The sequence below is a fragment of the Hyla sarda genome, chromosome 2 (genome assembly GCF_029499605.1).
Source record: "Hyla sarda isolate aHylSar1 chromosome 2, aHylSar1.hap1, whole genome shotgun sequence".
In the NCBI taxonomy this organism is placed as follows: domain Eukaryota; kingdom Metazoa; phylum Chordata; class Amphibia; order Anura; family Hylidae; genus Hyla; species Hyla sarda.
The window spans coordinates 61,178,166-61,200,988 of NC_079190.1; the positions used below are offsets into that span (position 1 = coordinate 61,178,166).

General features: G+C 42.9%; 1 protein-coding gene and 1 pseudogene across 1 annotated transcript in view; both read left to right on the plus strand.

Moving 5' to 3' along the window:
* Positions 1–14,014: 14,014 nt before the first annotated feature.
* Positions 14,015–14,072, plus strand: LOC130359732 (U6 spliceosomal RNA; annotated as a pseudogene).
* A 4,004-nt stretch (positions 14,073–18,076) lies between these two features.
* KL (klotho) overlaps positions 18,077–22,823 on the plus strand; it is a 56,489-nt gene continuing 51,742 nt past the window's right edge. The window contains 5 exon segments of the mRNA XM_056561897.1: positions 18,077–18,539; positions 18,542–18,663; positions 18,665–18,773; positions 18,776–18,874; positions 18,877–18,911. Coding sequence (XP_056417872.1) covers positions 18,215–18,539; positions 18,542–18,663; positions 18,665–18,773; positions 18,776–18,874; positions 18,877–18,911 — 690 coding nt within the window. The 5' untranslated portion in view covers positions 18,077–18,214.

A 22,823-nucleotide genomic window follows, 5' to 3' on the forward strand; every position in this document is an offset into this window, starting at 1 on the left:
AATTAATTGGTTTTGCATGCTTTTTGTTATGGCATTCCCTTTATTTTGTTTGGGAGTGTAATTTGACTTTTTCCTTGCCATTTCTTTGTTATGCTTATTTATGACAATGATTGTTCTGCTTAGGAGGATGTCGAATATTGCTTTTGTTTTTTTCTCAGTTTTTTTAGATTATTATTCAGTTTCAGGAGTGATATTGCTTACACTGAGTTTGCAGATGATACGGGGAGACTTGATCTTACGATTCTCCTGTATTGTGGTGTCTTTTAGTTACTGCATTAGATGTATGGTTTATGGGAACCTATTTAGATAGCATATAAAACGTTATCCTCCCTCCCCTCCAAAAAAAAAAAAAGTTCTATTTTCCATGAAGCTCTTCATCCTCCTACTTATGATTTTATGGCCTTCTTGTCCCCACCCAGGTGTTATTCACATACTTGCTAGTTATGTTACGTCTGTTCCTCTGTAGATATTTTCATTCATACGGGCATCATTTCATTATGGGCATCACACTTTATAAGATGTGCTGCTGTCATACTATTTTTTGCATTTATTGCTGTTGTCACTCCCCTTATTAGTATACTGTATTTTTGCACCGTGTACTTTCCCAATTGATATATTTTCTTCTCTGCTGCCTACCTCTGACTCCCACATAGGGTTAGGTAAAAATTTTTTTTTTGCTTTATGGCCTGGGATCTTAGTCCCTGTGCGACCTATTTTCTGGGGGTTGTTTTTTTTTTGTTAGTTCCTTAAGGGTTGTTTGGTTTAATTTCTTTTGTTCCCCGAGGACATAATATAATTTCCCTTTTTTTTCATGTGCTGTATATGGCCGAGGGATTCTCTTTTCGTTTTTTTCTCTGTAGCCGGCTCCCATATGTCTTGTTATTATATAATTTTTCAAGTGATGGATTATGGCTGATATACTAATAACAACCCTTAAAGGATACCTCCGGGATGTACAAATTATTCCCTATCCTAAGGATAGAGGATAAGTGTTAGATCGTAGGGGGTCCGACATGCCCCCTCCATGCAGTTCTATGGAAGAGCTGGAGCGCTGCTTTCTGCAATCTCTGCCATAGAACTGCATGGAGGGGGTGTGTCAGTCGCAGCTTCGGGCTGTGGTCGAAAACGCTTGTTTCATGCAGGGAGCTGGGGCTCCGTTCCGGAGATCATGGGGGGCCCCAGTGGTCTGCCCCCCCCCACGATCTAACACTTATCCCCTATCCTTAGGATAGCGGATAAGTTGTACATCCCAGAGTTATCCTTTAATGTTCAAGGGTTCAATAAACCTGAAAAACTATCTAAACTCCTCTATTCCTATCATAAATCCAAAAAACACATCTTATGTTTACAGGAAACGCATTTTAAAACCTAAAGGTGTCTCTATAGCCTTTCACAAATCTCTTCCTATTGTGATCCTAGAGACTAAATCGTCTCATGATGCTCGGTTTGTATTAGCTAATTGTCTAATAGCCGGTTAGAAATTTACGATGGCGTAATAGGGGTCAAATCCCTTTTTACTGGGTTTTTTAGACTGCCTTACTTCATTTGCTATGGGCTGCATAATTCTTTGTGATGATTTTAAAGTTACCCTTGATCCGATATCTGATACATCCACTGGTGTATCCTCTTTATCGAGACAGTGCTTGTCTGCATTTAAGTGTAAATTGCACGCACTTCAATTGAGCGACTCGTGGCGACTTCCCATGATATGCTGCCAAGTCAACAAGAATCTTCTACTGGATCAATTATATTTTCGGATCATGCTCACGTATCGGTCTGCCTCGCAATATCCCAAATGGCTAAGATCAGGTATAATTGGCGTTTAAATGAGTCCCTTCTTGATGATATTTTATGTCTTAATGATCTCAAATCCACCATTGCCCACTTTCAAAGTGACCATGCCTCTGATCAACTTCAGCCCCAATTCAATGGGAAACATTAAAATGTGTACTTAGAGGCGTTCTGGTCAAACATGGCTCCCGCCTGAAGCGGGAAATGACTGCCAAATTGAATTCTTTGTTAGCCTCCCTACATGCTCTTGAGACACTGCATAAACGTGATCATTTGGAGGAATCACTTAGAGAAATACAGGTTGTTAGATTGGAAATTAGGGGCCTCTTGGATGCCCAATTAAAACGTTACATGCAGTTGTTCAGGTGCACATTTTACGAACACAGGAAAAAAACTGGCAAATATTTAGCGAGGGCACTGCGTGATAAAAGAGCACCCACTTTTATTTCAGCTATCAAAGCTCCTAGAGGTGTTATTTCTCACTACACTGCAGAAATTGCTGAGGCCTTTCGATCGTATTATTCCTCTTTATATAACTTACCATCTCCCTCTATGCATAATGATCCCCCTGCTGATTTCCTGACTTTAGGGCAATATGTAGCGGGAACGGCTCTCCCGACTCTTTCCTCTCAGGTGGCCATGCTTTTAGATGAATCCTTTTCTCCCTAAGAATTAGAGGATTGCATTGGCTCTTTGACTGCTGGGAAAAGCCTGGGTCCGAATGGATATACAGCAAGGTTGTGTAGGGTGCTCCATACAGAGTTGTCCCCTCCTCTTCTTTGTGTCTACAATACTATTTCAGCTGAAACACTTTTCCATCCTTCTTTCTTGGGGGCTCACATTATAGTGCTCCCTAATGAAGGTAAGTACCCTTTCTTGTGTCCTAGTTGTAGACCTATATCTCTCATTAACGTAGATGCAAAATTGTATGCTAAGCTCATAAGTGAATCGTTTAACACCCCATCTTGAATCTCTAGTCCACCCTGATCAAGTAGGTTTTGTTCCTAGGAGAGAGGCACGTGATAACACTTTGAGAGCATTTGCATCTGTTTATTTGGCTAAAAAACAGACCCTCCCTGTTAGGCTTTGATCTCTAGATGCCGAAAAGTCAACCCAATGCGTTTGATTGGGTTGACTGAGGATTCATATCTGAAACATTATCTCAAATTGGGGTCGGTCTGATATTGCCCCAGAAGATAGTAGCATTATATTCTTCCCCGTGGGCCAAGGTTAGAGTAAATGGCGCTCTGTCTTCTACCATTTTGATTAAGAATGGGACTAGACAGGGGTGCCCTTTTTCCTATATGTTCTCTATATGGAGCACCTTCTACAGGCTCACCCAGACATCAAGGGACTCCCCTTTTCTTCCTCGTTTTTGAAATGCTCCACTTTTGCCGATGATGTATTGCTTTACTTATCTTCTCCGCATACATCTCTACCAGCCCTTTTTTCTATTATTAGTAATTATTCTTATTATAGTAATTATAAACTTAATTTCAGTAAAAGTATAGACCTGAATATTAATTTTCCATCAGAGGTTGTTAATTTGATTAAATGTAATTTTTCTTTTACTTGGGTATCCAAATCTCTTAAATATCTAGGTGTTCAAGTCCCCTCTGACCTCTCTGATACATATATTCTTAATTTTCCTCCCCTACTCTTAGCCATTCAGAAAGATATTGTGAAATGGCACAATAAGGATTTTTCTTGGCTTGGCCGCATTAATATTTTGAAAATGAACGTACTTCCCCATCTCTTACAGGTATATCTTTTTCAGACGGTCCCAGTCTTTTTACCTAAATCCTGTTTGTTAAAATTTATATGGTCTCACAAATCACCAAGGATAGCGAGGAAGATACTGATTAAGAGAAAGGAGGTGGGAGGCTTAGGTCTTCCTGATTGTACAGCCTACTATCTGACTTCAGTTTTGACCCGTCTATTAGATGGGTTTTGTTATTCTGCTTCTAAAATATGGGTTCAATTGGAATCCTACTTAATTCAAGCCCCTGTAACATCCTTTCCTTGGACTGCTAACTCGACTATTTCTACTTTCAAGGGTCCTTTACCACCATCTCTACACTCTCTGACCAGTACTTTTCGTACTTACCTACGTAGAATTAGCCTCTTTCAGAGAGATGGCCCCCTTACTCCATTGTTGGGTAAGTTAGATTTCCTCCCTGGAACTATGTCCTCTTTTTTTAAATCAGATTTTGCTCCCCTTGATTTACTATTCACTCTGTTGTTAGTGACTATCATATTTTACCATGTGAGGATCTCATCTCCTACCAAGAATATACAGGATTGTCTCCTCTAGCTTACATGCAAAGGCGGAGGTAGCGGTCTTGCTATTGGGTTGTTGCCCTCCTACGGCCTCCTCCACGTCTCCTGATGTACTGGCCTGTCTCTTGGTAGCACCTCCATGCACTGGACACTACGCTGGCAGACACTGCAAACCTTCTTGCCACAGCTCACATTAATGTTCCATCCTGGATGAGCTGCACTACCTGAGCCAATTGTGTGGGTTGTAGACTCCGTCTCATGCTACCACTAGAGTGAAAGCACCGCCAGCATTCAAAAGTGACCAAAACATCAGCCAGGAAGCATAGGAACTGAGAAGTGGTCTGTGGTCACCACCTGCAGAACCATTCCTTTATTGGGGGTGTCTTGCTAATTGCCTATAATTTCCACCTGTTGTCTGTTCCATTTGCACAACAGCATGTGAAATTGATTGTCAATCAGTGTTGCTTCCTGAGTGGACAGTGTGATTTCACAGAAGATATCATTGACTTGGAGTTACATTGTGTTGTTTAAGTGTTCCCTTTATTTTTTGAGCAGTGTATACTGCTGTTCTTTGCTTGGGTTTTAATTCCATGATTGTCACTTTGATAGTCTCCTGCTGTTTAAGGGGAACTTTGTTCTCCTCAGAGAGGTATCTCACCTTTTATTTTGACATTTTTTCATAACCTTGGTGTTGTCATCATATGTTTATTTTTTTGTTACAAGATTCTTCTTGTGAAAAAGCATGTGTTTGTTTAATTTTTTTCCCTTCCTTTCCCATGTTTTTTTTCCATTCCTGTACCCCTTCCTCTTATTTAAATAAACTTTAATAAAAAAAAAAATAACAATATAACCAGAATTGTGCTGTGATGTTTGTTGCTAATTGGTTTCAATGCAAAAGGCACTTTTGATCTTCTCTGTCAGAGATAAAACAATGGCTACTTGGCCCCTTACCATTTCTGATTATTTATTCATGTTGAATGTTCCCCAAAATCATTTGTAGCTTTTACTTCTCTGTCATAATTTTTCTTTATATATTCATATGTTGTAGTTCTTTATAGTAAAAATCAAACTTAAACAGGCACTGTCAGATACAAAAACTTTTTATATGTTGTACATCTTGGAAAAACATTTTTTTTTTAAATATTTCCCAAAAATTTTATCTCCTTTTTATAGAAATTATGGCTTATAAAAAAATAAAAAAAAATAAATACACACTAGGGGTCCCCATACCACCCAGAACATAATCCTGTCTGACTGTGGAGTCATTTTTCATTTTTGTCCCAGCTCAGTCCTGTCCTGTCTATCAGAATGCAACCTGATAACAGAGAGGAATGGGTTACAGATCAGCCTGCAATGATTAGATGAAGAGACCCAGCACAGCACAGCAGACTCAGGGAAGAAGTGAATGCATGGTGAGTGAGGGCAGGCTCAGTGCTTGCCTCAGACACACGACCCTTTCCTGAGTGGTGGATGTCAGAATGGGTGAGTAGCGGAACAGAGGGATTTGTGATCCAAAATACAGAAGCTAGACACATAAAGAAAACATGTAAAGCATCTGCATGATATAGTAAGTAACATATAGAAGCATTCTTTATTAATGTGATATGATAGCTTGTTACTTAAGGTGTAGCTATCTGTACAGGAGACGCAGTTGTCACAGCAAGGATTTTTTAATCAGTGCGAGAAGATAGATTTGTGAGGCTGCTCTCATTCTTCTCAACAAGCGTCAACCATTTGTTATCCTCAATGATTCCCAGAGTCAGGAAGCTAATTCAGTTTTAATTTGCAGAAAAGTATCAGTGGATGTAAATTGGTTTTAGTGGACTGGAATAAGGACAGAAAAAGGGAAGGACTTGATCATTGTCGCATGTCTTAAAAATGACGTTATGGTGAGCTAAAACATGGCTGTGTGAGACTGCCCTACAGAGCAACTCCACCTTATACATTTAGATTATGACTAAGGTTGGGTTCACAGAGGGAGATTTATAAGAACCTGTCCAGAAGAAAAGTTGCTGAGTTGCCCATAGCACCCAATCAGATCGCTTCTTTCATTTTTCAGAGGCCTTTTCAAAAATGAAAGAAGCCATCTGATTGGTTGCTATGGGCAACTCAGCAACTTTTCCTCTGGACAGGATTTGATTAATCTCCCTCACACTGTGCAAGTTTTTTTTTTTTTTTATAACTAGGATCAGTTATGCCATTTTACCTTCCCCAGCCTTTTATTATCAGACCTTTCTGGCAGCAAGGTTATTTTCTGCTGGAGAATAGTCCATGCCAGGTTTTTGTTGTGTCTGGTTTTAGCTGATGGCTTGGATCTATTTAAGGGTACCGCTACTAACTTTAATTCTTGAACATATTGATTTGCTGCAATGTGCTATGTCTTGTCCAGACTATGTTTTAGCCTTGGATTTTTGAAGTTTCTTGGGTGTACTGTAGAATTCTGTCCATTGAGCTTCTTGTTCCTGTTGTTGTCAGATATTTCCTTTAGCTTTTGTTGCTCTTTGTCTGAGCCATTCCATGGAAATACTATTCCCTACCAGACTACTACTCTTATTGGCTATGAACATCTAATAGTAAGTTGCCATTTGTTTTTGTTTCTCACATTTGATGGATGATTTATTGTTTCCGTTCATGAGTTGATTGGTCCCACTGCCCTGCCATAAGTCCTGTGGGTGTCTCAGTACTAGAAGCCATTGTTAGGACCGGAAAAGGCCACTGCTTAGGGAGAAGCATGGCTCCATTAGTGTTGTTGGGGCTCATTCACACTATGGATTCTTTCTGGAGCGGCCGCTGGCAAACCAAGCCGGTGCTAGGACTGCTGGGATATGCGCTGTTTCAATAGATGGCGATGCCTTTCTATGTTTGTGGAGTCTGGGGTTTGGAATTTCCATGGCAGAACATCTGCTGCAGAAATTCCATTGTGTGAATGGAGGTGGCTGCACCATATTTTCCAAGCTGAATTCCGCGTAAAATTAGTACAAAATCGGCATGTTTATAAGGCAACAAAAAATGTACAGTGTGAATCCAGCCTAACTCTTCTTTGTACATTGTATGTCATTTGTATAGTGTACCATTCATGTAAAATGTTGTTTGGCTTCCTGCTATGTGATTTGTGCTGTTACTATGGAATGTGATCTCACCTGAATAATTCTGCTCTTGTTTTTGTACTTTTTTTCTGAGTGATTGCTCAACCAAGAGACTCTCATAAGCAGGTAATTGTAGAGTAGAGCGAGTACAAACCAAATACACACATCCTAAAATTGCCAGTTGAACTGCTGAATGATGCAGGACTTCTCGACAAGATCAATGTTTAAAAAAAAAAATTACATAAAAACATAATAAAACTTTTTTTTTCCCATTTCAAGTGCCTTTACAGGAGGTAAGCAGTGAAAACTGATATAAATATTGTACCACAAACTAAGAAAAAAAAAAGACATGGTTCCACATCCACATGCTGTACGCTGATCTATTCTCCATTTTGATTAAACTGAACAAGCCCACTTGCTACTTATTGGCCACCTGATTAAAATGGGTCCCTATCACTCGAAAAAAATGATGCTTATATAGTTACTCACTAGGTCATGCAGATGCAGCACTATTTCTGGCCATATAACTTGTATATGGTATCTTTCAGCAGATCCTTGCTCTGTAGGCTGTATCTATCATTTGCAGTTCTCCCAGAGCAGGTGGGTGGGGCTACCTCCTCTCCACAGACTTGTGTGGTGACACAGGGTGCAATAAATACCTTATCACTTTGTGATGCCAGGGCACCGTTAGCCTATACAAGGTTGGAGACAGCCTCTCCTGGGTCAGACACAGGGAGTAAAGAAACACACCGACGTCAGGTTACATATATCTGCCTTTTACATAGCAGGGTGCAGATGGTATTACACACCAACAGTATGGGGCAGAGTGGAGAGAATGCCGTGTAACCCCTTGGGAGCCCTGCTGCCTTGCTGGGACTTATGGTGCTTTCACCCAACTGATTAATATCAGTTGACTTCATATAAGACTGAAGATTGTTCCAGGTTGCCAGGGTTCTGACAAGGTCCTGAGACTTTCTCTGCCAGGCTTTTCTCTATGCGGGGGACCCTTGCAGAATGGCTGGATAAGACTTGAGATTAGGTTAGTTCTGGACCTTCCCTCAGAGCTTCTCCACATACAATTCACTCCTTTACCAGACTTGACCTCAGGCTTAGCACTAGAGCTAGACTAGGGCAACTCATCCCCCCCCCCCACTACTCTATATAGCTAGCAATTTAGGGGTACCCATTGGCAGGCAGGGTCACATGGGCTTGCACTGCTCCACTGTCTTAAAGGTATAGCACATAAATAAATAACATACCACAGTACTTATGAAAATATATTAACCATTTGACAAAGTGCTTGAACATAACAATTTTAACAGCCAGTCCTTTCGTGGGTCCAACACCTGTGCCGCAGGTCTGTCCAAGGAAGTCTGAAGCCGACAAGACAGCCAATGGAGCTGGGACACCACACTTGTATTGCTTGTCTTGCAGACACAAGACAAAGTTGGGCTGAGAATTTTTGAGCAGCAGGAGGGTGGAAGTGGAAAATTTGATAACAGGACAAAGAAGCATTATTGTCTTATAAGATATATTACAAAGTTTCTTATATTTACTTGTACTATTGACCTATGAAAAGTTTGTTCAAATGACAGTGTCTATTTAAATCTGTGGGTCAGTGCAATTACAAATCTACCCGTATATAGTCGAGTATAAGCCGACCCGAATATAAGCCGAGGCCCCTAATTTCACCCCAAAAACCCTGGAAAAGTTTTTCACTCGACTATAAGCCTAGGGTGGGAAATACATCATCCCCCCATGTCATCATCCAGACCCCCGTCATCATTCCCTCCCCTTCATCATCACCGCCTGTCAATCCCTTCATCAGTGGTCTTCAACCTACGGACCTCCAGATGTTGCAAAACTACAACTCCCAGCATGCCCGGAGCCATCGGCTGTCCGGGCATGCTGGGGGTTGTAGTTGTGAAAAATCTGGAGGTCCGCAGGTTGAAGACCACTGCGGCCTTTGTCATCATCCAGACCCCCCTTTAAGTTTTCTACTCACCTCCCCTCGGTGGGAAGTAAGGGTGAGCTGGTCTGGGCCATCTATGCTGCAGGTGGGGAGGGTTAGTCGTTCCGGGCTGTCCATTTTCACCGGGAGGCCCTCTTCTCTGGGCCGGCCCCAGACTAGTGATGTTGCCTTGACGATGATGCACAGGGACGTTCATGTGCAGGTACGTCTGCTGCGCACGGACGTCCCTGTGCGTCGTCGTCAAGGCAATGTCACTAGTCTGGGGCCGGCCTGGAGAAGAGGACCTCCCGGTGAAAATGGACAGCCCAGCCGATGGCTGTCCGGGCATGCTGGGAGTTGTAGTTTTGCAACATCTGGAGGTCCGCAGGTTGAAGACCACTGAAGAAAGGATTCACAGGCGGAGAGTTCACTCGAGTATAAGCCGAGGGGGCGTTTTCAGCACGAAAAATCGTGCTGGAAAACTTGGCTTATACTTGAGTATATACGGTATATAGAATTAAAAATGTAGTTTTTTTTTAATGGTTTTTGTATCGCTGCTGTCCAAGACTTTTAATATTTTCATTTATACTTGAGCAAACTGTAGTTTTTATTGGTAATAAATAGGGATACAAACAGCTTTTTGATCACTTTTTATAATTTTTTTTATGGTGTTTAGTCAGCTTGTAGGTTAAATAATTTAGGAATATTTTACTTCAGGTTTTTTTATTTACAGGATTTTTTAGTTACAGGTTTTTTATGTGAACAGTGCTGTACATTCTACATTTTTAGATTTGTAGTGCACCCACAAGGGCCCTGTGGAGTGCAGGTTTATATGTATATGTCTATATTGACTGGTTTTAATTAGTTTTTATTGATTTTATGTATTTATCCTTTAGACACAATATTTGTTGTTTCCACTTAGGGTATTGATGGACTAGAGTTTGTGCTTGGTCGTTGGTTGGGGAAAAGAAGTGAGCAATATCCATTTATATCTATTTTAAATAATATGATAGTTTGGATATTGGTAATCTTTAGTGTGTGTGTATATATATATATATATATATATATATATATATATATATATATATATATTCTATTTTTTATCATTTATTTTTTACATAATAAATGGGAAAAGGAATAAAAATTTTACCTTTTTATTACATTTATTTTATTTTATTTTGTGACCTTTATATCCATTAAATGTTAAACAAAAATCTCCCCCTTATGCCATGTTCTCACACAGTAAAATTAGTTTTTTTCCTCTTTGTTGTAAAACACCTGTAAACATTCAGCCATTATTTAAACATCCATTAAATTAATTGACAAAATAATAAAAAAAAATATGTTATGTACATGATAAGTGTGTGAATATGGCCTCAATCTTCAAATAGAGGTTTTATAGCAGCTTTAAATTACAATGAATATTAGAAGTTATCTTGGAGGTCTGTAGCTTGCATAAAGCCTGCAGTTTGTATGTAGATTCATATTCATGTGGTCATGGAACGCCTGGGTAAACTTAATCCCCCAGAGGACACAGGGGGTACAGGTACGCCCTGGGTGCCTGGGACTTGGCGCATCATAGACCGCGGGTCCCGGGTACTAGCAGCCAGGGACCAGCTGGTAATGGCGGACATCAGCAATTGATTGCGCAGATGTCTCCCATTAACTCCTCCAATGCCATAATTTATATTGATCACAGCATCAGCGAAAATGCGGCAGTTCTGAGAGCTGATCTGATCACCCACAGCACAACTGCAAAGGTCAGATCAGCTACAATGGCGGACGGAGGTCTCCTCACCTGCCTTCTGCTGTCATCATGCCTTTGAGCAGACCAGAGAAGTAGATAGCAGATAACTATGAGACTGTTACTACGTATTGGATATTGCAAGCACTGCAGTAAAGTTATTCAAGTTCAAGTTAAATCTGCTTGTGAACCTTCAGTCATTTCATGGAGGGGCAAGCTGTGCATAACTAGCTTGCCCCCTGACTGGTGAGCAGTTAAGGGGTTAAGAAATGTACAGGCAAGATTTTTAGAGCCCTCCCCCGCCTGTAAAACCTGTGGGTAAATATAGTGGTATGTCCCATGGGTGGGGGAGGGGGGGGGGGGGAAGGAGTGCACCAATCAGGGGTTTAATAGTTTCCCGGGCTTTCAGGGGCCCTCCCCTGGGTATTTATAGCTGTGGTGTCTCCCTTCCCCCCTCAATCTGCCCAGGACCCGGAGTTTTGGCTGCTGGTGGGTATGTTGCTGCCCCTTATTTATGGCCTGGATGGAGCAGGAGGGTGAGGGCTGGCATGCTTGCTTGTGGCTGAGCTGGCCTCCCCTCCTGTTGCGCCCGTGGCAGGTTCGGGAGGCTGGCGGACCTCTTCTTAGTCCTGCCCTCCCTTCCCACTGTACTCCGTGTGAGCCTTGTCCCGTCCTTTTGCCCTCTCCCCTGCCTGTGCTTTGATCCCTCCGGCGTGCTCCTGGAGCAGGCTCTGATTTCCTCCTTGCTGGTCCGTCTTTTTTTTTTTTTCCCCCTGTTGCGGTCCCCTCCGTCTCCTCTGCCCCTCCCGTTGCGGCCCCTTCATCTCCTTCCCCCCCCCCTCCTGTTGTCCCCTCCCTCTGGAGGTGGCGGCCCCCTGGGTGGCTGCTGCTGTTTTAACCCCCCCTCTTTCGCAAATGGACGTTTATTAACGTCCATTTGCGCGTCCCCAGCTATAATGCGCGCTCACAAGGTGAGCGCACATTATAGCCGGTGGGTCCCGGTTGCTATTAGCAACCAGGACCCCTGCTATGCCGGACATCGCCGATCTGGCAGATGTCCGGCATTACCTCTTTAGACGCGGCGATCAGAGTTGATCGCCGCGTCTGAAAGTGTAATTGAAAGCATTCCGGCTGCTCAGTCGGGCTGATCGGGACCATCGCGATAAAATCGCGATGTCCCAATCAGCTGGGACGCAGCAGGAGTGTCACTCACCTGCTTCCTGCACGTCCGCTCCTCGATTGATTGCTCCAAGCCTGAAATTCAGGCTTGAGCAATCAATCATTGATAACACCGATCATTGCCATGTTAATACATGGCAAGTGATCGGTGTCAGGTTCAGTGTGTGCAGTGTTGTAGCTCCTATGGAGCTATAACATTGCAAAAAAAAAAAAAAAGTGAAAATAACGTTGAAGGATTTGAATAGTTAAGTTAATAAAGATTGTTTAACCCTTGCAATATTACACGTTTGATCACCCCCCTTTCCCCCCCCCAAAAAAAAAAAATAATAATAATAATAATAAAATAATAAAATAATAATATATATATAAATATATATTAATAATAATAATAATAAAAAATTAATAACAATACATTAAATACTGTTTATTACAACAAACAAACATACACATGTGTGGTATCGCCGTGTGCGTACATGTCCGTAGTAAAAATAAATAAAAATAAATAATATATCGTCATTTGAGGCGCTTCGTTTATGGCGTACACATATAAAAAAAAATAATAATTCCATCAATGAATAAAATACATAAATTAATAATATTACTTGAATAAATAAATTTCACAGTCCAAAATAGCGTATTTTTGATCCCTTTGTATACCGTAAATATGAATAAACAGCAATCTCAAACTCTGATCAAAACGACAATGGTACTGCGGACAGCTTCAGATCACAACGCCAACTATATGAGCCCTCATACCGTCCCCACTCCTTTTCCCGGCTCCTTACCCCCACCACACTAGCACTCTCCCCTTGCCCACTGCTGCCGTGGCTGCTGCCCCCCCTTTTTCCTCGTGCTCTTCCAGTGCTCCCATGGTTCTTGCAGCCACTGCACCCCTCCCCACGCCTCCCCATCACCTCTCCGCCCTGAGTTCCCAACCCCCCCCCTCTGCTGCCGCTGCTGTCCTCCTTCCTCCTGCCTCTCCGATGCCCCCCGTGGAGGGGTAGGGAGTGCTCCCCTGATTTCGTGTTGCTCTTTTCCCCTCTGGGGCCGGATGGGAGCATAGACGTATTTGTCGCCGCTCTCGCTCTGGCCCTGGGAGGCGGCACAGGCGGTGTTTTTTGGGCCTTCTGCTCACCTGCTGGGAGTAGGTGTTTCGGTTCTTCCCGCAGGGGTTCTCCCTCGAAGTCCTCTACTGCTGGTTTCCGGCGCCGTTCCGGGCGGTGGCCGAGTGCCCGCGACCCGGCGGTCTCCAGCGTGCCTTGTCCCACGCCTGCGGCGGTGGTGAAGTGGTTCCTCCAGCTGTTGGCTTCTCCATCTTCTGGAATTGGTGAGTGTTCTGCTGCGGGGCTTGGCCCCTTCCCTGGTTTGTGTGCTTATGGCTACGCTCTGTGTAGTGTTCGTCCTTTTGTTCCCGTGTGTTTGTTGGTTTTGGGTCTCGGATATGGGTGTTATGTCTATGTTGGTCTCTGGTTGTGAGTTGGGTACGTCTCTTCTTGACGGGGTGTTTTGGTAGGGTATCATTTTTGCAGTGCGCGCTTGGGTGTGTGGTCTTTTTGCCTTACGCTCTGGGTGGCCGGGGTTTTGCTGACTTAGCTCCCGAGGCTTGTTCCTTTTCCTGAATCGGTGGCTGCCACCCAGTCACGGTTTAGTTTCTTTGGGTTTTCTCCCCTTTTGTTTGGTTTATCTCTCCATCTTAAGTTGTAGTCTCTCTCCGCTGCTCCATTTGTCCTAGTGTATTTGTCTGATGTTTTTTCCTGTTTTGCTCCCAATCTCTTGTAGGCATGGGACTCCTGTATGCCGTGCTGGGTTCTTTGGCTGATGTGGCGGTGGGTAGGTTTCGCTTGAGTCTCCGTTTGTCTTGCATTGTGAGTTCTTCTGTTCGTGGTGGTATTCAGGAGGGTGATTCTCCTGTGCTCTACACTTGTTGGGGTGTGGTTTGTTGCTGCAAGGCTGACACGCAAATTTGTGAAGCGTCCATATTTTGTGCTCTCTTCGGCAGCACATATGTTAAAATTGGAACGATACAGAGGAGATTAGCATGTGTTCCGCATGCCCTGTTGGCGTTGGTTTGCTGCTTTCCTGTGATCAGGGAGTGATTGCGTTTTCTCTGTTTTGGTTTCCTCAGGGCTCGCTAGGTGCCCCGGTCCTTGCTGGTTTACTGAATGTTCCACGTGGAATGTGGTTCTGGGCGGAGTTTTTTCCTGCAGGTTGTCTCTGGCCGCCGAGGGTGTGTGGTATCTGTGTCCCCGCATATGTGCCCCTGGTGTGCTAAGGGCTGACGTTCCGGTTGGTTGGGGTTTTTCAGGAGTAATGCAGTGGACAGGCCTGCTTTCAGTCCCCCTTTGCAGCTCATGGGGAGCTCGCTCTGATCCCAGGTGTGGCTGGTTTGGTTGGTTGTTGGTGTGGTGTTTTGGTTTTCCAGTGGTGCTGCAGGGTGGTTTACTCCTTGGGGTCTTGGTAGTCAGTGGGTTTCTGCCATGCTTGGGTTTTTGTTTGCGTTTTTCCCTTGGTGTTGGTTGTGGGACTTTGGGTGCTTGCTTCGGCGGCTCATGTTCTAGAACCGTAACGGTACTGTGTGGGTTGGCGTGGCCCCTGCGCTTGATTGCCCTTTTAATTTGGTGATGCTTTTCTTTTTTAGGGTGTGATTTGAGTGATCGGGGGCGTTTTGTCGGTCTGACATTTGGGGCGTTGTCACTGCTATTTCTTTCTATCGGCTTTCTTCCTGCGCTCGGCTTGTTGCACTTAGTGCTTCGCTGTTTGGAGTTATGGTTTATTTTGGGGCTGTACTCCCTGGAGTCGGTATTGGGTGTTGACGCTTTGTCCCGTTCTCTGGCAGTGGTTCCGGAGGTTGCTCCCTCGGGTGGAGTCGGAAGGTTTGCTCATGTGGAATGGGAGACCACCTCGGGTTTGGGTCCCGGGGTAGGACAGAGTGATACAGTGTTGTGGTTAAACTTTCGGCCTGTGGGTCATCGTGGAGAGTGTTGTATTTCTTGGTCCGCTTTGGTGGCTCCTGCGACTTGGTCGCACTCACGGTGAGGCGCTTGCGAGTGGTTGGTGTGGAGGCCGGGATGTCTACAGTCGAGGAGGGTCCCGGAGGTTCCAAATGTGTCTGTGGATAGGGGATTTGTTTTTTGTACCTACAAGGTTCTGCTGTTTGATTTCCTATTTCGTTTTGATAGGATGCGACAACATAAGTTAACTGCTGTGTCTCCTATTCAAGGAGGTTCGAGATTTGGGCTGTGTTCTCCGTGTATCCAATTAACATTCTTAGTATGTGACGCTGGGTATCTTCACCTGTTCGTGTGAATCACCTACTAATCAATGCAAAATAAAAAATAAAATAAATTAAATAAAAAAATAAAAATAAAAATAAAAAATTGGGTGGCTTTCCCGCTGTGCTGCGATCCAGTGGGGTGAGGTTGCCACACGGCGCATGGCGGGGGGTGATTTTTCTTTTCTGATTTGCGGTTGGTATGATGTTGGTGTATACCTAGGGGCTGGGCCCGCGAGTGGGTGGTCTTGCTGTCGGCGACTGTTTTTTCCTATCAGTTTTTGGGTCGGTTTGGTGGTGGCTGTGGGTCGGATTTTTTTGTTGTTGTCGCTTTTGCGTCGTTTTTTCTGATCCGAGGTTTTGCGGTGGCTTTTTTCGGGGCTATGTGGATGGGCACTTTCTTTCTCCTCGTCTCCTTCCATGGCACTTGGGTGTCTGATGTGTTTTTGGGTGCCTATTTTGTGCGTTTTCAGGCCCGTCGGTCCGAGACTGCTTAGGTTATCTGGGACACACAGTTTGTACTGCATGAGGGTCCACGAATGCCTGTTTTTTCCAGTTGTCATGCTATTGTTGACTGGGTGGCGGTGGGGGCCACTCCCCCCCGCCCCCCTTTTTTTTTTTTCCCCCGCCCCCCGATTGTCCGTTTTGGGTTTTGGCTTCTTTTTGTAGGATGGGGTGTTGTGCGTTTGGGATTCGCTCTCTTTGTATCGGTGTCGGCGTAGAGGGCTTGGTTTCCGGAGACGGTAGCGCAGCACGCGGGGCGCGGGCGATCTGCATGTTGTGTGGCTATTTTCGCCCAGTTTGATGTTTCCCATATGTGTATTGTTTTGCGAGCAGCTTTCCGCATGGTGGTGCGAGTGCTGCGGCACTCTTCGGTGTATGAGTGAGTCTGAGAGATGAGTTCACACAAGAGTTAGTGAATAAAATAAAAAAAAATAAAAAAAAGGAAATGCTAAAACAAAGGTCCTGGCGGCAGGTACCTCGGATTTCCTGGAGAGGAAATGTGTTGGGCGGATTACTGGAAAGGAAATGTGTTGGGCGGATTTCCTGGAGAGGAAATGTGTTGGGCGGATTTCCTGGAGAGGAAATGTGTTGAGCGGATTTCCTGGAGAGGAAATGTGTTGGGTGTGTCCGGGGGGCTGAGGTGGCCCCAGGTGTTGGCTATCCAGTGTCTATTGGGTGGGGGTCGGAGCCCAGTGTAGGGCTAACTGGTCTCCTCCGTGGCGGTGAAAGCGGGGTCAACCCGGCGTAGACCTCCACACAGGACAGTGTGGCAGCACCTCTGGGGTTGGCAAGAAGCCAATCGGTGTCTTTGTTACAGTTAAATTGTTATTTATATAAATAATTTTATAAATAAAGCTGTGGCCGATCCCCACCCACCCACGGAAAAGTTGAATTGTTGTTGTGTCAGTTATTATTTAATTAATTATTGTAATAAGGGGGAGGGGTAGTTATAGCCTGCTAGGAGCTGATTGGGTCTCAACAGTCTGGAGGGGCAAGCTGTGCATAACTAGCTTGCCCCCTGACTGGTGAGCAGTTAAGGGGTTAAGAAATGTACAGGCAAGGTTTTTAGAGCCCTCCCCCGCCTGTAAAACCTGTGGGTAAATATAGTGGTATGTCCGATGGGTGGGGGGGGGGGGGGGGAAGGAGTGCACCAATCAGGGGTTTAATAGTTTCCCGGGCTTTCAGGGGCCCTCCCCTGGGTATTTATAGCTGTGGTGTCTCCCTTCCCCCCTCAATCTGCCCAGGACCCGGAGTTTTGCCCTCCCTCCCTTCCTTTTTTGTATAGTTACATAGTTACATATAGTTACATAGTTAGTACGGTCGAAAAAAGACATATGTCCATCAAGTTCAACCAGGGAATTAAGGGGTAGGGGTATCTCTGTTTATTGTAAGTCACAGCTTGGCGGTAAGAAGACGGTGAAAGCGGGGTCAACCCGGGGTAGACCTCCACACAGCACAGTGTGGCAGCACCTCTCGGGTTGGCAAGAAGCCAATCGGTGTCTTTGTTACAGTTAAATTGTTATTTATATAAATAATTTTATAAATAAAGCTGTGGCCGATCCCCACCCACGGAAAAGTTGAATTGTTGTTGTGTCAGTTATTATTTAATTAATTATTGTAATAAGGGGGAGGGGTAGTTATAGCCTGCTAGGAGCTAATTGGGTCTCAACAGTCTTGCACCTATCGCTTCTGGGAAGGGCGGCGATAGGCCGGAACATAGATTCAGCATACCAGCCCTCACCCTGGCGTCACGAGTGACTGGGTTAATATTAACCCCTCATATACCAACATCATACCATCCCTACCATACACCCCCCCAAGGGCTACCACATATCAGTAAATAACTGCATTGTATTGTCATAAGATGTTGCACCTGTCTGACCCATCATCTCTCCTCTTGTAGTTATTACTGTGTGATGTCTTTTCCATCCATGTCCTGTGCACTGTGTGAACTCTGCTCATCTCATGGACCCCCTGTTGTGCCAGCTTATTGGTGCAGTGTGTGTGTGTGTGTGTGTGTCTGTGTGTGTGTGTCTGTGTGGTGTGTGTGTGTGGTGTGTTATGTGTGTGTGGTGTGTTATGTGTGTGGTGTGTTATGTGTGTGTGTGGTGTGTGTGTGTGGTGTGTTGTGTGTGTGCCCCTGCATCCCTGGGTGTAATTAGAGTGTGTGTCACAGTGTGGAGTGCAGGAGGAGGAGGCAGCTACTTGTTGTCAGTGTGTATGAACATTACAGTTTCTCCCAGCACAGGAGGAAGCTCTGGAGTAGATGAGCTCCTTCAGCTAATTATTAATGGCTGGTCCCTCCCTGCTATAGGGATCGCTCATAGCTCATGGTGGGTAGGTGATATATAGAGCTGACAGCTGGAGGGTCTCCTCATCATCCTCCTCCATTGAGAAGACCTCTCATCATGAGGGTACTGCTGGTGTGGCTTGCACTGGGCTACTGGCTCCCTGGGTGTGCAGAGAATATATGGCATAGGTTTGCAAGGCTGCCTTTCCCAAAAGATAACTTGTTCCTCTATGACACCTTTCCCCAGGACTTCATGTGGGCAGTGGGCACAGCTGCATATCAGGTGGAGGGTGGCTGGCAGCAGGATGGCAGGGCACCCTCTATATGGGACACACATTGCCACAAGGATGGACGTGCCACAGGAGATGTGGCCAGTGACAGCTACAACAACCTCTACAGGGACACAGCAGCTCTCCAGATTTTGGGGGTCTCGCACTACAGGTTTCCATTTCTTGGTCCAGGTTGTTTCCTAATGGGACTGATGCAGGTCCCAGCCAGGCAGGGTATTCATATTACAGGGCACTCATCGATAGGTTAAAGGAGGTGGGTATAAAACCTGTGGTTACCCCTTTACCACTGGGACCTACCTCAGAAGCTACAGGATATCTATGGTGGATGGGTCAATGAGGCCATGGTGGGGTTTTTTGAAGCCTATTCTAAAGCTTGTTTTAACCTTTTTGAAAAGATGTGAAGTATTGGATTACTATCGACAATCCGTATGCGGTAGCTTGGCATGGATATTCTACTGGCAGTTTGCCCCCTGGCATTAAAGGGAGAAGTTACTTGGGTACAAAGCTGGACATAATCTCATAAAGGTAAGATATAGAAGTGTACAACAGTGACAACCTGAATTCATGATGCAGTTTAAAAGTAAGCATAGCAGGTGGTAGCACTGTTATCTATCTATCTATCTATCTATCTATCTATATATGTATCTATTTACCATGACGTGTGAACACAGCCTTATCTGTCTACCTATCATATCTATTTGTGTATGTTTTTATTTATTTATATATTTACCTACCTATTTATTTAAGTAATTAACAATCATTTTATCTATCTATCTATCTCTCTCTCTCTATCTATCTATCTATCTATCTATCTATCTATCTATCTATCTATCTATCAATGTGTCTATGTAACAATAAGTCATATCTATCTTATATTTGTTTATTATTTTTATTTATCTACATGTCTATTTATTTATTTCATTAATTAGCATTTATCTTTTATCTACCTTAAATATATCTGATATCTATCTATTGATCACATATCTATCTATGGATCTGTCTTCTATATGTTAATATATGTACAGTAATTTATGTAACTTTAAATCATGTTCTTATCTAACTCCTCTCCATGTATCATTACCTACCTATCTATCTCATATCTATCTATCTATCTCATATCTATCTTATCTATCTCTCTATCAATCTATCTATCTACCTATCTCATATGTTTCTATATGTGTCATATCTATCTATTTATCTTTTATTTATTTACTATTTTATTATATTTAAGTGGTTAACAATCATCTTTTATCTACCTTATATTTATGTATATTCTAGCTATCTTCTAACTTTTATCTATCGTCTATCTATCTCATATCTATCTATCTCATATCTATCTATCTCATGTCTATCTATCTCATGTCTATCTATCTATCTCATATCTATCTCATATCTATCTATCTATCTCATATCTATCTATCTATCTCATATCTATCTATCTCATATCTATCTATCTATCTATCTATCTCATATCTATCTATTTATCTATCTCATATCTATCTATCTATCTATCTATCTCATATCTATCTATCTCATATTTTATCTGTCTATCTATATATCTCATATCTATCTCATATCTATCTATCTATCTCATATCTATCTATCTATCTCATATTTATCTATCTATCTCATATCTATCTATCTCATATCTATCTATCTATCGATCTATCTATCTATCTATCTATCTATCTCATATCTATCTATCTTTTATTTATTTACTTATTTATATTATAATATATTATAATTATATTTAAGTGGTTAACAATCATCGTTTATCTACCTTATATTTATCTATATTCTACCTATCTTCTAAATTTTATCTATCGTCTATCGTTCTGTCTGTCATATATATCTATTATTTATTTATAAGTTATTTATTTGTTTATGAGTTATAAATTATTTTAATCCTCTTTTATCTACCTTATATCTATGTATATTCTAGATTTCTGCTAACTTCTATCTATCTATCTATCTATCAATCAATCAATCAATCAATCATCTATGCATTCATTAAATCATCCACCCACAGTATCTAATCCTAATATCATAACATGTCATATCTGTCCAATATCTATCTACTGGTGAAGCCCATATATTTCGTTTGTCCTTATTATTCCGACGTCTTCATTTGATAAGCAGAAGCTTATGATAATCTCCTGTAACAGGAGGTAAATGGAGGCTGATGTTGTCCATGCATATGACATTCTAATCACTGTAATGATAGGTGAAATTGAAGAAATAAATGCAGGGACGAGTTTCGGGTTTGATCTGGATATCTGGAGTTGCTTGTATTTAAACAATGTGCATATAAAACAAGAAGTTAATTTGTATTTATAGCCGGGACAAATCCCTAATAATCTGCAGTAATTGTACAGGACTATGACTGTAGTATCCAAGCAACTGGGGGATGGGTAATAGATGGGACGGTTATCTGAGAACATGGAAGAAGATTAAGTGTGAGGTGCCAAAAGTTTCCCATCTATTCACTATAGAACATACAGATAAAGACATAGCATACAGTCGAGCATATATGTGGAATATACAGCAAATATTTTGCCACCTACATGCAAAGTGTTTGCATCACGGTCTATATCAGTGTTTCCCAACCAGTGTACCTCCAGCTGTTGCAAAACTACAACTCCCAGCATGCCCGGACAGCCTTCGGCTGTCCGGGCATGCTGGGAGTTGTAGTTTTGCAACATAGGTCTGGCTTTCCTAAGCAGAGGAAGCTTCATGTACTTGAACTGCAGAGAAAAAGTATGGGAAATACAATATACAACACTCAATTACTATCCAGCATATCAACTAATCTGGAAACATTATTCAAAAATCTTTAGTAGGAACAAGAGCTAAAATTTACAAGAAAAACTGGCAAATGCAACGCGTTTCGGACTTGATGTTCTTAATCTCAGGATAACTCATGGGAAATGGGTTATGCTTTGTTGACATTGGAAACTTCATCAGGGGCCTCTGTTGGGACTCATGGGAAATGTAGGGTTATGCTTTGTTGACATTGGAGACTTCATCAGGGGCCTCCATTGGACTCATGGGAAATGTAGGGTTATGCTTCACTCACATTGGAGACTTCATCAGGGGCCTCTGTTAGACTCATGGGAAATGTAGGGTTATACTTTGTTTACATTGGAGACTTCATCAGGGGCTTCTGTTGAACTCATGGGAAATGTAGGGTTATGCTTTGTTCACATTGGAGACTTCATCAGGGACCTCCATTGGACTCATGGGAAATGTTGGAGACTTCATCAGCTTTGTTCACATTGGAGACTTCATCAGGGGCCTCTGTTAGACTCATGGGAAATGTAGGGTTATGCTTTGTTGACATTGGAGACTTCATCAGGGACCTCCATTGGACTCATGGGAAATGTAGGCTTATGCTTCACTCACATTGGAGACTTCATCCGGGGCCTCTGTTAGACTCATGGGAAATGTAGGGTTATACATTGTTTACATTGGACACTTCATCAGGGGCTTCTGTTGGACTCATAGGAAATGTAGGGTTATGCTTTGTTCACATTGGAGACTTCCTCAGGGACATTTGTTGGACTCATGGGAAATGTAGGGTTATGCTTTGTTCACATTGGAAACTTCCTCAGGGACATTTGTTGGACTCATGGGAAATGTAGGGTTATGCTTTGTTCACATTGGAGACTTCATCAGGGGTCTCGGTTAGATTGATGGGAAATGTAGGGTTATGCTTCACTCAAATTCGAGACTTCATCAGGGGCCACTGTTGGAAATAACAACATATTATTTGATGAAAAAAACATAGCATAGTATGCAAGGCAATTCCTCCAATCAAAATGACAGATATGGCGGCAGAACCCAATGGACCCCATTTTAAGGCAATAAGACAGATCTAGCAGTGTGTCTGAGTTTCTTTCTATGAAATCGCAACAGTAGTGTGAACAGAGACTTATGTGGCTCTTATTTAAACCAGGACATATAGATTATCCAGATGGGACAACATATTTTCACATTGTAAAAGTATGTATAATGTAAAACCTTGCCAAAAAGACCACCTCTTTGAGAAGACCCCCCTTATTCAGACCCCCGCCCCTCCCCCCCCCATGGGTCTTATCTGAGAGGTTTCACTGTCTTATACTTATTGCATTGTGCAGATACATTGATGTGATATACAGAAGATAGTGGCCATGATTAAAGACCTTTACATTTATATTTTACTGTATAGCCTCATGGTGCAACGATTGCATGTGAACAAACCCTGCCGGCATGCCCAATTTTGCCAATAGTGCCACAGTTTGATGTCAAGGTTGTGCTGTCATTAGCCATTGCATCTGGACAGCTTCTTGTCCACCTGCGAAAGTTGCAACATGAGACCGTACCCTTATACTATTGTACTAACTACTATTATTAACCACATTATGATCATTTGACTCCTGATGACCACGAGAAGCATTT